At 44.1% G+C, this 13,761-nt stretch overlaps 1 protein-coding gene across 1 annotated transcript in view; it reads left to right on the top strand.

The window, feature by feature from the left end:
- DNAH3 (dynein axonemal heavy chain 3) overlaps window positions 1–13,761 on the top strand; it is a 348,463-nt gene that overhangs the window by 314,784 nt on the left and 19,918 nt on the right. The window contains 3 exon segments of the mRNA XM_040440318.1: window positions 1,408–3,549; window positions 7,422–7,647; window positions 10,602–10,846. Coding sequence (XP_040296252.1) covers window positions 1,408–3,549; window positions 7,422–7,647; window positions 10,602–10,846 — 2,613 coding nt within the window.

The raw sequence follows: 13,761 nt of genomic DNA, 5'->3' as shown, positions 1-13,761 counted from the left end.
GTGCAAATCTTTCCATTATACCTTATCTCTGTGTAGCCTCCACTCTCGTTTTTAGCTCACAATCACTGATGGAAATCACTGAAGTTTGAACTAGGCCTTAAGAATGCTGCCTAACAGGTTAGTTTTAAAGGGGTTTTTGAACATTAGAAAAAAAGGGTCGGCTTTTTTTTCCAGAAATAGTGCCACCCGTGTCCACAGGATGTGTGCAGTATCGCAACTCAGCCTTATGAACTTGAATGGGGTGGAGTTGCAATACCAGACAAAGCCTATGGACAAGAGTGTCTGTAGGGAAAAAAACAGTTCTTTTTCTAATCCTACACAGCCCCTTTAACTAAAGTATTGATTACCACAAAACGTAAGAAAACCAATAACAGATATGCACCTGTTCTCCTCTTTTTCTGCTTAGAGATGAGCAAATTGATTTGACACCTTTGCGATGCTCACATCGCAAACGAGTTTAAGAATCACACCTTTTTACTAAAAGTGGGGACATCAAGATGCTAAAGATCTGACTTTGAGATGAGCCATTGATTAGTGGTTAAAGTATATTTAATTTATATCTGAGAATTGACTCTTTCTTGTCTATTTTAGGAGCAGAAATGGCAGCAAATCTGTTCCACTAATAAACCTCCACCAGATCACTAGTCTAGATAGAAAAGATTTTAGTTCAAATGCAATTTTCGGACAACTTGCAGCTATATTAAAGGGGTTGTGCAAGGGTTTTATATTGATGACCTTATATTGATTTATATTGAGTGTAATTACAAGTATTCTCTCCATTCAAGTGAATGGAGAGGACACGTAGTGTAATGAAGAGGAAGCAGCGCTTGCATGGAGTGTTGCCTCCTTAAGTGTAGGTTAGTTAAAATAGGTTGTGCAGTTTTTAGATATTGATGAGCTATCCTTATGATAGGTCAAAGATATCTGATCACTGGGAGTCCGACACCCGGCACCCCCACCGATCAGCACGGCTTCCTCTTTAGTGCTCACCGTCTAGGTTGTAGCAGCGGCACTGTGACGCCTTCCCCTCCCAATCACTTGAATGGGAGCAAGCATTGTGGCCTTTTGAGACAGATGATCGGCGGGGGTGCTGGGTGTCGGACCCCCGCAGATTTGTTATTGATGACCTCTCCTGAGGATAGGTCATCAATATAAAACCCCTGCACAACCCCTTTAACAGTTTTTGAGTTTAGATGAATGGGGCTGTAATATGCATGCAAGTCTCAGCAGACTCGTTCATATTAGTGACTGGTTAGGGTCTCCACTCAAAGATACCATACATGTAAAGCAGATAAAAGTTACTAGTGGATAACATACTATTATAGATGTTTTACTTTATGGTTTAATTACTATAAACATTTTAGTATTTGAATATGAGTTCTCAATGTTGCTTGTTGTTCACCCTAGGTAAAATGGTGGAAGACTACTGGGGTCCATCTAAGAAAGTGCTTGCAGACTTGAGGTTTCTAGACAGTTTGAAAGCTTTCGATAAGGATAATATTAACCCTGCAAATATGAAAAGAATCAGAGAGAAATTCATCAACCACGAAGACTTCCTCCCTTCTGTGATTAAGAATGTGTCTTCAGCTTGTGAGGGTTTATGTAAGTGGGTCCGAGCCATGGAAGTGTATGATCGCGTCGCAAAGGTGGTTGCTCCAAAACGTGAACGTCTTAAAGAGGCAGAGGCCAAATTAGCGGTACAAATGCAGGAACTGAACACAAAGCGAGCAGAATTGAAGGCTGTGGAAGACCGTTTACAAGCTCTAAACGATGACCTGCAAGCAATGAATAACAAGAAGGAAGAGCTAGAGAAGAACATAGAGATCTGTTCACAAAAGCTTGTACGTGCAGAGAAGCTGATCAGTGGCCTTGGAGGAGAGAAGGATAGATGGACAGAGGCTGCCCGATTGTTAGGGACAAAGTATACAAACCTCACTGGGGATGTCCTTTTGTCTTCTGGTACTGTAGCCTACCTTGGGGCCTTCACAGTAGACTATCGGCAGCAATGCCAGAGCAAATGGCATGTTTTATGCAAAGAAAAGAAAATTCCGAGCTCAAATGACTTCAGCTTGAATACCACCCTTGGGGATCCTGTTAAAATCCGTGCTTGGCAGATTGCCGGTCTACCAGTAGATTCATTCTCCATAGATAATGGTATCATTGTTTCGAATTCCAGGCGATGGTCTCTGATGATCGATCCTCAAGGACAGGCCAACAAATGGATTAAAAATATGGAAAAAAACAGCAAACTTTCAGCCATCAAGTTGTCAGACTCAAACTATACAAGAACTTTAGAAAATGCTATACAGTTCGGATACCCAGTCTTGATTGAAAATATTGGAGAAGAAATAGATGCTGTTTTGGAGCCACTCTTGCTGAAACAAACATTTAAGCAGCAAGGGGTTGAATATATTCGACTGGGTGAAAATATTATAGAGTATTCCAAAGATTTTAGACTTTATATGACCACCCGGTTAAGAAATCCCCATTATCTCCCAGAAGTGGCCGTGAAGGTGTGCCTTCTGAATTTTATGATCACCCCATTGGGCCTTCAAGACCAGCTTCTCGGCATAGTTGCGGCAAAAGAAAAGCCAGAACTAGAGGACAAAAAGAACCAACTCATCATCGAAAGTGCCACCAACAAGAAACAGCTGAAGGAGATAGAAGACAAAATTTTAGAGGTACTGTCCTCCTCGAAAGGAAACATCTTGGAGGATGAGACCGCCATTAAAGTGTTATCTTCATCCAAACTCTTGTCTGAAGAAATTTCAGAGAAGCAGCAGATTGCCACCGCCACTGAGAAGGAAATTGATGACACACGAATGGGATACAAGCCTGTGGCTATTCATTCCTCCATTGTATTCTTCTGCATTTCCGATCTGGCAAACATTGAACCAATGTATCAGTATTCTCTGACCTGGTTTATTAACCTCTATGTACACTCCCTTGCCCATAGCGAGAAGAGCGATGACCTCCAGACAAGAATATCCAATATAATAAATCATTTTACAAAAAGCATCTACAACAATGTGTGCAGGTCTCTGTTTGAAAAGGACAAGCTCCTGTTTTCGCTTCTTCTGACCATAGGGATTATGAAAGGAGAAGATAAAATCAATGATGAAATCTGGCGTTTCCTTCTGACTGGTGGAGTGGCCCTCGATAACCCTCATCCTAACCCTGCTCCTGAGTGGTTGTCAGATAAATCTTGGGCTGAAATTGTACGTGCCTCCAACCTCCAACCCCTCAGTGGCTTTATGGAACATTTTCAAAGCAATATTTCAAAATGGAAGATGATTTATGACTCTGTAAAACCCCAGGATGAGACTCTACCAGATGAATGGCAGGAATTAACCGGATTAAATCTCCTGGTTATCCTCAGGTGCCTTCGCCCTGACAAAATGGTCCCTGCCGTCCAGGAGTTCATTGCGGGAAATATGGGCAGGACATACATCGAGCCCCCAACGTTTGACCTTGCAGGAAGTTATAATGATTCGAACTGTTGTGCCCCATTGGTTTTTGTGCTGTCCCCTGGAGCTGATCCGATGGCAGGTAAAAATCTTTTATATGCTGGCAATATTTTAGCTTAAACGAGGAATATATATTTTTTCCCCATCTGACTTATTATACCTTATCTACACATTGCTAGGATATGCCACCAATATCTGATAGGTGTGGGTCCCACCTCGGGGACGTGCACCTATCTCTACAACGGAGCCTGCAAAGTGATGGAGAGTGGACTGTGCGTGTGCAGCCATCCTCCATTTATTTCTATGGGACTTCCGAAAACAGCCGAGCAATGGCTTGGTTATTCCCCATAAAAGCGATCGGAGGCGGTGGCTGCGCGGTGCGCTTCCTATTAATTTCTATGGAACTTCCGAAAATAGCCAAGCGCGCCGCTCAGCTATTTTCAGCAGTCGTAAGAAGGGGTTGGTCTATCTCATACACTGGTGGCATATCGTTAGGACGTATCTCTAGAACGGAGCCCGCAAAGTGAAGGAAAGTGGGCTTCGTTCTAGAGATAGGTCCTAGTAATATGTCACCAGTGTATACCATACCGCATCATAAAGCCCTGTTCACACCAGGTTTGGCATGTACAGTAAATGTACATTTATAATAACAAAAATATCATATAAAGCAAATACAGGATGCAAGCGTAAATATTTTCACCCTACATTCAGCTTATATGCTGGATAAATCTCCCAGCACATTAAGGGCTCATGCACACGAACGTGCCGTGTTTTGCGTTCCGCAATTTGCGGAACGAAACGGGCCGCCCATTATAGAAATGCCTGTTCTTGTCCACAAGAATAGGACATGATCTATCATTTTTGCGGGGCCGCGGAACGGAGCAACGGATGCGGACAGCACACGGAGTGCTGTCCGCATCTTTTGCGGCCCCATTGAAGTGAATGGGTCCGCACCCGAGCCGCAAAAAATGCGGTTAAGATGCGGAACCAAACCACGTTCGTGTGAATTTGCTTGTATGGCTGTTCTCAGAACTCCATAGAAATGAATGGAGCATGCTGGGAGTCGTAGTTTCACCACAGCTGGAGTGCCGGAGGCTAGCCATCACTGCTCTAGTATGTTGGATCTCAACATGCCCGATCCTTGGTTCCAGTGGGAGATAAGAGGAGTCTGGCGGCGGCTCGTCTCCTGATTGAAGCTGGCCGATCGCGATGTGCATGCTTATGGGGATGTCAGGGGAGTGTTCAGTGTTCACAGGTACATATCTCATTGGCCTTGACATATCTTCCAGTCCATAGCTGACTGGAGACAAAACATATGCACAGATAGCTTGGCCCACTCATGTAGGTTCAGATTTTTGACCCCCAAAATTTTGAGGGGCCAAAAATTCTAGATTGCTATACATGCAGAAAAATAACAAGACGTCCATCCAGTCTCCCCTTTATTATTATATTTCTCTATTCTACTATCATTTTGTGGGGATTTTTTCCATAGGTATATTTTTTTTCCTCCTGATCCCTTCTTCCCCCTGTTGCACGTCCCCACAGCTTGTATAACACGATCTGTAATTTTACATCCCGCCGCCGCCGGTAACGCTGTACTCAGTCCTATCCTGGATCACAGCACAATCTATATACCATTGCATTTCCACATAATGACATGAATCATCTGCATGGGTTTATATTTCCTAGAATAATAGATCTTCAGGAAAAAGATAGCAATTTGTGACCGAACACGTGTCTGGTGCATGGATTCCTGGAATCGAAAAGCGAAAGAAACCAGAAGTTAATGGAAATGTTGTTCCTTTACTGGCATATAAATTAGCGCCGTGCCTCCATTCAGACATTTCACACATCCAGGAACATAAGTCATTACCGTAGTGCTGCACGCAATACCACTCCAGCAAAACCAAATACCACAGCACAGCTTAAAATACTGCCGTATTACCATTCTGACGGTGGTGATACAGTTGAGTTCAGGAGGGCGACCAGTAGTCAGGATCTGATGCTCCTAACGCAAAAGGGTATTCTTACTTCAGCAAGTGGCATTTATCATGTAGAGAAAGTTAATTCAAGACACTTCCTAATGTATTTTTATTATCCATATTGCCTCCTTTGCTGGCTTGACTAATTTTTCCATCATATTATACACTGCTCGTTTCCATGGATACGACCACCCTTCAAACCAGCATCGGTGGCTGTGCTTGAACACTTAAAGGGGTTCTGCAGTTTTTTTAAACTGATAATCTATCCTCTGGATAGATCATCAGCATCTGATTGGCGGGGGTCTGACACCCGGGACCCCCGCCGATCAGCTGTTTGAGAAGGCAGCGGAGCTCCAGCAGCGCCGCGGCCTTCTCACTGTTTACTGCTGGCCCAGTGACGTCACGACTAGTATCAACTTGCCTCCATTCAAGTGAACAGAGCTTAGTCGTGCCCAGACCAGTTGATACTAGTCGTGACGTCACTGGACCTGCGGTAAACAGCAAGAAGGCCACGGCGCTGCTGCCAGTGCCGCTGCCTTCTCAAACAGCTGAATGGCGGGGGTCCCGGGTGTCGGACCCCTGCCGATCAGATGCTGATGATCTATCCAGAGGATAGATCATCAGTTTAAACAAACTGCAGAACCCCTTTAAGGAAAAAGCGCTGGCCTATGTGCGCTCCTGTGGTTCTGGCCACCAGAGATGCCAGTTTTTTTTCTATAGTGTGCAAGCACGGCCACTGATGCTGAATTGAAGGGTGGCCGTAACCATGGCAACGACAAGTGTATGATGGAAAAATGAGTCCAGCCAGGAAAAGAAGCAATATGGACAATCACAATACATTAGTAAGTGCCTTGTATTAACTTTATCTACATGATAAATGCCACTTGCTGAACTGAGACAACCCCTTTAATTAATGCTTAGAGCATCAGCTCTAACTGGCCAGCGGCTATGAGGAGGCCTCGGGCGGCCCCCTGGGCATCTGCTCACCGGGAAATTTCCCTGTAGGGTCTATGGTCAGTTCACCTCTACCTGTGGTATCTTTCCCATATCGAAATGTTGTGTTGTGTGTATGATGGCCTATTTTATATCTCTGTTGTCTATGTTCCCTTTATAAGTATTTTGCCTTAGAGCGGTTGTCCCACGAAAAATATTCTACAGTTTTCAAACCAGCACCTGGACCTGAATAGTTATGTAACTGCATGCCATTAAACATTTTAGGGGTCATTCAATAAGACTTAGTACACCTGCGCTGGTGGTGGATGCGCCAAAGTTATGTAGAGGCGCAGGCGCTTGGTGCCCCCGGCCGTGCAACATACTTTTAAGACCATTTTCCACGCCATAAGCGGATTTAGAAAATAGGAAATGAGATGGGCTGGCCGGCCCGCTCTCTTCCCCGCCTATGCCATGCCCTCTTTTCCCGACACCTTGGAAAAGTTGCGTGAGCAAGGAAAAGTCGCAGATTCGTCCGCAAATCCCCATTTTGACCAAATCTGCAACAAAAGTACGCCAAAAAGTGGCGTACTTCACATAATAAAAGACTCTCCTTAGTATAGCCACTGAGCTATTCACTGAAATGCATCTGTATAGCGCCAACAAAACATTCACAGATCTTTTTTTCCTCTGTAGTCCAACTTGCTTTTAGGTAAATGATATATATACCGGTACATGCTCCATTCACTTCTATGGTAGTTCCAAGAACAACCGAGCAAGTGTGCATGTTGGGAATTGTTGATTACCAATTGTTTGGTAAGATAAAATCCCAGGTATCAACCCAGCTAAGTAAATGTGCTAATCACTGAGCCAACGCGCTGACCCTCAGGAAGTAAAATATATAATATAGGCGTATTTCTGGTTAGTAAATGACCCCCATAGTTATCTTCATGTTCAAGTTCTTGCAAAAAAAAAAAAAAAACATCTTCGGCTTCACGCCACCAGAATGACTCATTTTTCTTATTTCTTGTCTTGACCTCAGGTTTATTAAAGTTTGCGGACGACCTCGGCATGGGAGGAGAAAACATCCAGACCATTTCACTTGGACAGGGTCAAGGGCCGATCGCAGCCAGAATGATCAGTCAGGCCATTAAGGACGGAACCTGGGTTGTCCTTCAGAACTGTCACCTGGCCACGAGCTGGATGCCATCCTTGGAAAAGATATGCGAGGAAACCATTGTGCCTGAGAATACTAATGAAAAGTTCAGGTACGCCGGCGTTGCAGCGTGAGCATTAAAGCGGTCAGTGCTGTGAACGGGAAAACAGGAAGACGTTTTCTTTGGTGTCAGTGTGCGCTGAAGAACAATATGCTTTGTAGTAGCATCCATCCTGCGCATGTCACAGATAGATTATTGATAAGACCATAAGCAAGAATACATAAAAGGCTTCTCTCTCTCCTGACATATAAATAATCAGAAGGGAAGATGTATGGAAGCAGCAAAAAAGGGTATAAAATAGTATAGCTGAAACACGTATGGCGTGAAGTTATATTTATGGCTCTGTCTGCGGCCATAACTTGTACGTCAGATTCCACTTCATCCAGATCCTTGACAGTTTTATACAATGTTCTGCTGCCCAAGAACGCATCTGGTTTCAGAAACTAACATCAGGCAGCCAGTAGCTGTAGTAGCGCACTTTGCTATGGGTCACTTGCAAAATTTGAGTTGAGCCATTGCAAAATTTGGCGTCTATTCTAACCCAAGATACGTCCGCCAAATGCTTGCAGAAATTAAACTGCTTTCCTATATCAAGGAACAGTGGGGCTGTGTCATTACATAGCTGCAGCTCTTAAGGTCAATGAACGGGGCAATCATTGGGAAGGAGCATTCCAAGGAAGGCTTGTTCCTGATAATAGGTCAGTGTAACGGGGCAACCGATCACCCAGTGTATGAGCCAAAGCATCAGGGATGTGGACACCTTTGTCATTGTCTCTGCGCTGAGTAAACAGCAACCTGCTCCCCCGAAACAATGATTCTTTATGGCAATCGCCCATCCACATACAGAGGAGATGATTGCTGCAATAAATGGTGCACTCTCTTCCTTTGACAAGCAGGCAATTTTAAGGAACGATTGTTCCTGATAATTGCCTGCTGTGTCGGCCTGTGTATAGGGGCCTTAAGGGAGGGAGCTACTCTGCCCTCATAGCCATTTATTACCTACGATGGACAGGAAGTGCCTGGAGGATCTGTCGGTGACAACAGCCGACCACTCAGAATGATGGAGATCTACAGTTGTCACCCAAATCATGCATGGGCTGCAACCCAGCTAAATTTTAGCAGATGTTGTATTATGCATAAGTCCAAAAAAAACAGCACTGGCTTCAACTATCATGATTTCTACACTCCTCAACATTGTAATTGCAACATCAAGAAGAAAAAGTTGTGGAATTGTGAAAAATCACAGAATCAATAGACATGTTGATAACGTGCAAATTATAAAAAATGAATATAAAATATTCGAAACATCTCAATTTATCCAGTTCCGAGTATGAGCGCAACACTCAGAACTGCATGCACTTACACACGTCGGCATACTGTCAGTGAGTAATGGCTGTCTAAGGAATGTTCTGCCACACTCAATACACTTGGGCACGCAAATCATCAAGATCTACTGCTGGCAGCCCCCATTACAATTGCTGACCAATGACATCCACGATGTGTAAGCCACGCAGGCTGCTTACAGTAACATGAGCACCATGCGACCTGGCGTCCTTTTGAAAAACAACTCCTGGGATACTTTGGAGAAATGGCTGTACCACTGGTTTCACTACCAAATTAATGTAACGGCGAGCCGTAAGCTACCTGAAATGAGGACTAGAGGGGTCCAGCTACCATACATTATGCCACTTTACATCATAATCCCGTGAATCGGACCAGTGTGATGTTCCCTTGTGAAGGCCCACATGGTCTCCATACCAATCTCCGGCTATAACTGGAGGACTCACCGCTGAAGAGGATAGACCTCCATTCCAGTCTCCATTGCCATTTTGCTGTGTACATAATAGCCTTTGAGAGTGGTGGCATGAGGTTAGTGGAAAACCTGTAGCTCTACTTCTGGCTCATAGCCCAATGTCATGCAAAAGCCTTCTGATGCTTTGTGTAGACACTGTTTGCCGCCCTAGGCTTGGGATGTGACTTCCAATTTCACTTGCAGTACAGAATGGATTACTACTCGTCTTTCTCACCTCTGTCCACCTCTTACTGTCATTCAAGTTTGTTGTTGTCACGCAAAGCTGAACAGTGCTGACATCTCGACCTAGGCGCTTATTAATCCGGTGGAGTGATAAACCAAGGTCTCTTGGTTTAAGGATTCTGTCCCTCTTAGTATGTGATAACTGGCACATCGATAAACAGGAGGCATCGCGCAATCATCTAACATGACTTGATACGATTTTTGAAGTGTCATGGCTCAAAAACTTTGCTTTCAATCTGGCTTTCATGCCCCTCCCACGTGCCAAAGATTGGAGCTAGGTGCTTGAAATTTGATGATCTGCATATCTCAGCGACACCTGCTACTTCCTCGCCTGTCCTTTTTGGTGTTGCAGTTTCAATGTTGAGGAGTGTAGTAAGAAGATACACGTGAAGCTCTGGTATTCAAAGATGTTTTCCTTTAAGGAGCATACATCATTATTTGGATGGAGCGGTACTTTAAAGGGAACCTGTCACCGGGATTTTGTGTATAGAGCTGAGGACATGGGTTGCTAGATGGCCGCCAGCACATCCGCAATATCCAGTCCCCATAGCTCTGTGTGCTTTTATTGTGTAAAAAAAAATATTTGATACATATGCAAATTACCCTGAGATGTGTCCTGTACGTGAGATGGGTCAGGGACAGGACTCATCTCAGGTTAATTTGCATATGTATCAAATCGTTGTTTTTTTTTACACAATAAAAGCACACAGAGCTATGGGGACTGGATATTGCGGATGTGCTTGCGGTCATCTAGCAACCCATGTCCTCAGCTCTATACACAAAATCCTGGTGACAGGTTCCCTTTAAAGTAATTTCATTGTGTATCTAAAGTTTAGTTTGATTTGTTAAATACATTCAGCAATCACCGTTATTGTTGCAGACATTGAATGAGTATGTATTGTATTGTATTGTGGTAGAAACAAATGCAGTAATAAAGGTCCATTGTGTAATGTAATTATTCCCGTTTCAGGCTCTGGCTAACTAGTTACCCTTCAGACAAGTTTCCAGTGAGCATCCTTCAAAATGGCATCAAAATGACCAACGAACCCCCAAAGGGCCTTCGAGCAAATTTGCTGCGGTCATATCTGAATGACCCCATATCTGACCCTGTGTTCTTCAGCAGCTGCCAGAAACCAGAGATGTGGCAGAAACTCTTGTTTGGACTTTGCTTCTTCCATGCTTTGGTTCAGGAGCGCCGAAATTTTGGCCCATTAGGTAAGATGTTTGCAGAATGCATTCATGCAAGGTGTTAGCGGTGTATTAATATATCTGTTAGCCTGGGGACAAGATAATTAGTAGGAAATCAGTGATAGGAAGGCCGCGGAGCTGGAGAGAGGCAGGTGACACTTGCTCTGTCTTCTCAGGAGCACCTTCTCACTTCTGCACAGACAACATGTTGGAGAACTGATTTGAATTCCCTACCCAAAAAACTTGGGGTCTAGGCAATGTTTAGCCCTAACACCACTAGTTCTATACTGTCATTATGCCTAAAATAATGTATCTAAATACATTGGGGCAGATTTTACTAATCCTGTAGATCAGGGCTGGCCAAGCTGCGGCTCTCCAGCTGTTGCAAAACTACAACTCCCAGCATGCCTAGACTGCTTACAGCTATCAGCCTACAGCAGCGCATGGTGGGAATTGTAGTTTTACAACAGCTGGAGAGCCGCAGGTTGGCCAGCCCTGCTGTAGATGGTTTAAACTTAGACCTTGTACCAGGTTTATCACAGTGGCTCAGGCTGGAAGATAAATGTAGTGCAGGGGTATAGGGCGGCTCTCCCTCTGGTTGGTGATGGCAAGGTGCTCCAAACTGATGCCGCACTCTGTTCACCAAGGTCTAATAGTAAAAAAGAAAAAGAGTGGGCACTCTTATAAATTGATTCACATAGACTCAATATATAGCATCGCTAAAATTAGTTTATTAAATGGATGTGTGTATCAAAGGTAACTAGAAATATAAAATATATGTATATATAAAATGTCCGTACAGATATCTTCAGGTAAAATAGGAAAAATATATGAAATACACTGCTCAAAAAAATAAAGGGAACACAAAAATAACACATCCTAGATCTGAATTAATTAAATATTCTTCTGAAATACTTTGTTCTTTACATAGTTGAATGTGCTGACAACAAAATCACACAAAAATAAAAAAATGGAATTCAAAATTTTCAACCCATGGAGGTCTGGATTTGGAGTCCCACTCAAAATTAAAGTGGAAAAACACACTACAGGCTGATGCAACTTTGATGTAATGTCCTTAAAACAAGTCAAAATGAGGCTCAGTAGTGTGTGTGGCCTCCACGTGCCTGTATGACCTCCCTACAACGCCTGTGCATGCTCCTGATGAGGTGGCGGACGGTCTCCTGAGGGATCCCCTCCCAGACCTGGACTAAAGCATCTGCCAACTCCTGGACAGTCTGTGGTGCAACGTGACGTTGGTGGATAGAGCGAGACATGATGTCCCAGATGTGCGCAATTGGATTCAGGTCTGGGGAACGGGCGGGCCAGTCCATAGCATCAATGCCTTCGTCTTGCAGGAACTGCTGACACACTCCAGCCACATGAAGTCTAGCATTGTCTTGCATTAGGAGGAACCCAGTGCCAACCGCACCACCATATGGTCTCACAAGGGGTCTGAGGATCTCATCTCGGTACCTAATGGCAGTCAGGCTACCTCTGGCGAGCACATGGAGGGCTGTGCGGCCCTCCAAAGAAATGCCACCCCACACCATTACTGACCCAATGCCAAACTGGTCATGCTGGAGGATGTTGCAGGCAGCAGAACGTTCTCCACGGCGTCTCCAGACTCTGTCACGTCTGTCACATGTGCTCAGTGTGAACCTGCTTTCATCTGTGAAGAGCACAGGGCACCAGTGGCGAATTTGCCAATCTTGGTGTTCTCTGGCAAATGCACCTGTGGACGTCGGGCCCTCATATCACCCTCATGGAGTCTGTTTCTGACCGTTTGAGCAGACACATGCACATTTGTGGCCTGCTGGAGGTCATTTTGCAGGGCTCTGGCAGTGCTCCTCCTGTTCCTCCTTGCACAAAGGCGGAGGTAGCTGTCCTGCTGCTGGGTTGTTGCCCTCCTACGGCCTCCTCCACGTCTCCTGATGTACTGGCCTGTCTCCTGGTAGCGCCTCCATGCTCTGGACACTACGCTGACAGACACAGCAAACCTTCTTGCCACAGCTCGCATTGATGTGCCATCCTGGATAAGCTGCACTACCTGAGCCACTTGTGTGGGTTGTAGACTCCGTCTCATGCTACCACTAGAGTGAAAGCACCGCCAGCATTCAAAAGTGACCAAAACATCAGCCAGGAAGCATAGGAACTGAGAAGTAGTCTGTGGTCACCACCTGCAGAACCACTCCTTTATTGGGGGTGTCTTGCTAATTGCCTATAATTTCCACCTGTTGTCTATCCCATTTGCACAACAGCATGTGAAATTGATTGTCACTCAGTGTTGCTTCCTAAGTGGACAGTTTGATTTCACAGAAGTGTGATTGACTTGGAGTTACATTGTGTTGTTTAAGTGTTCCCTTTATTTTTTTGAGCAGTGTATATCAAGAGCAAAGCAATAGCAGCACTGCGATTATTCAATAAAATATGGGTATCAACTCATAGGCTTGTAGGATAGCTACTGAGATGCAAGTTCTAAGGTCCAGGCAGAGTTTATTCTGATCTCAGGCAAAAAAAAAGTTGAATGAATCATCAATGTGATGTGATGAACAAGTTACTTAATACCAAAATAGTGTAAGAAAAAATATATATCAAATTCAAACTGTGACCTATAGGTAAATAAATAGATATCGTCCAAATCTGTGTAAATCGAAAAAATACAAAATATGAATAAAAGTGAAAAGATCCACAGTATTGCAGGGGAGATACAAGGAGTGCAACAGAAATAGAGGTTGTATACTCTAAAGTGCAGACGTGCTCACGAAAAAAAATCTATTGATCAAAGTGACAATATGGATATGCTGCCAGTTGTATGAAGGAACTCCGCAATAGTGATCCCAAAGTCACTTCTCTGAGGCATGTAGCTTATAGTTACTACTTCATGTTCATATACAATGTTACAATCTGGGACTTGAATTCACAGTATGGTCAAAAAAGGGTTC

The sequence above is a fragment of the Bufo bufo genome, chromosome 7 (assembly GCF_905171765.1).
Source record: "Bufo bufo chromosome 7, aBufBuf1.1, whole genome shotgun sequence".
NCBI lineage: Eukaryota > Metazoa > Chordata > Amphibia > Anura > Bufonidae > Bufo > Bufo bufo.
The sequence above is the reverse complement of the archived record's forward strand: the minus strand, read 5'-3'. Positions and strand labels throughout refer to the sequence as shown.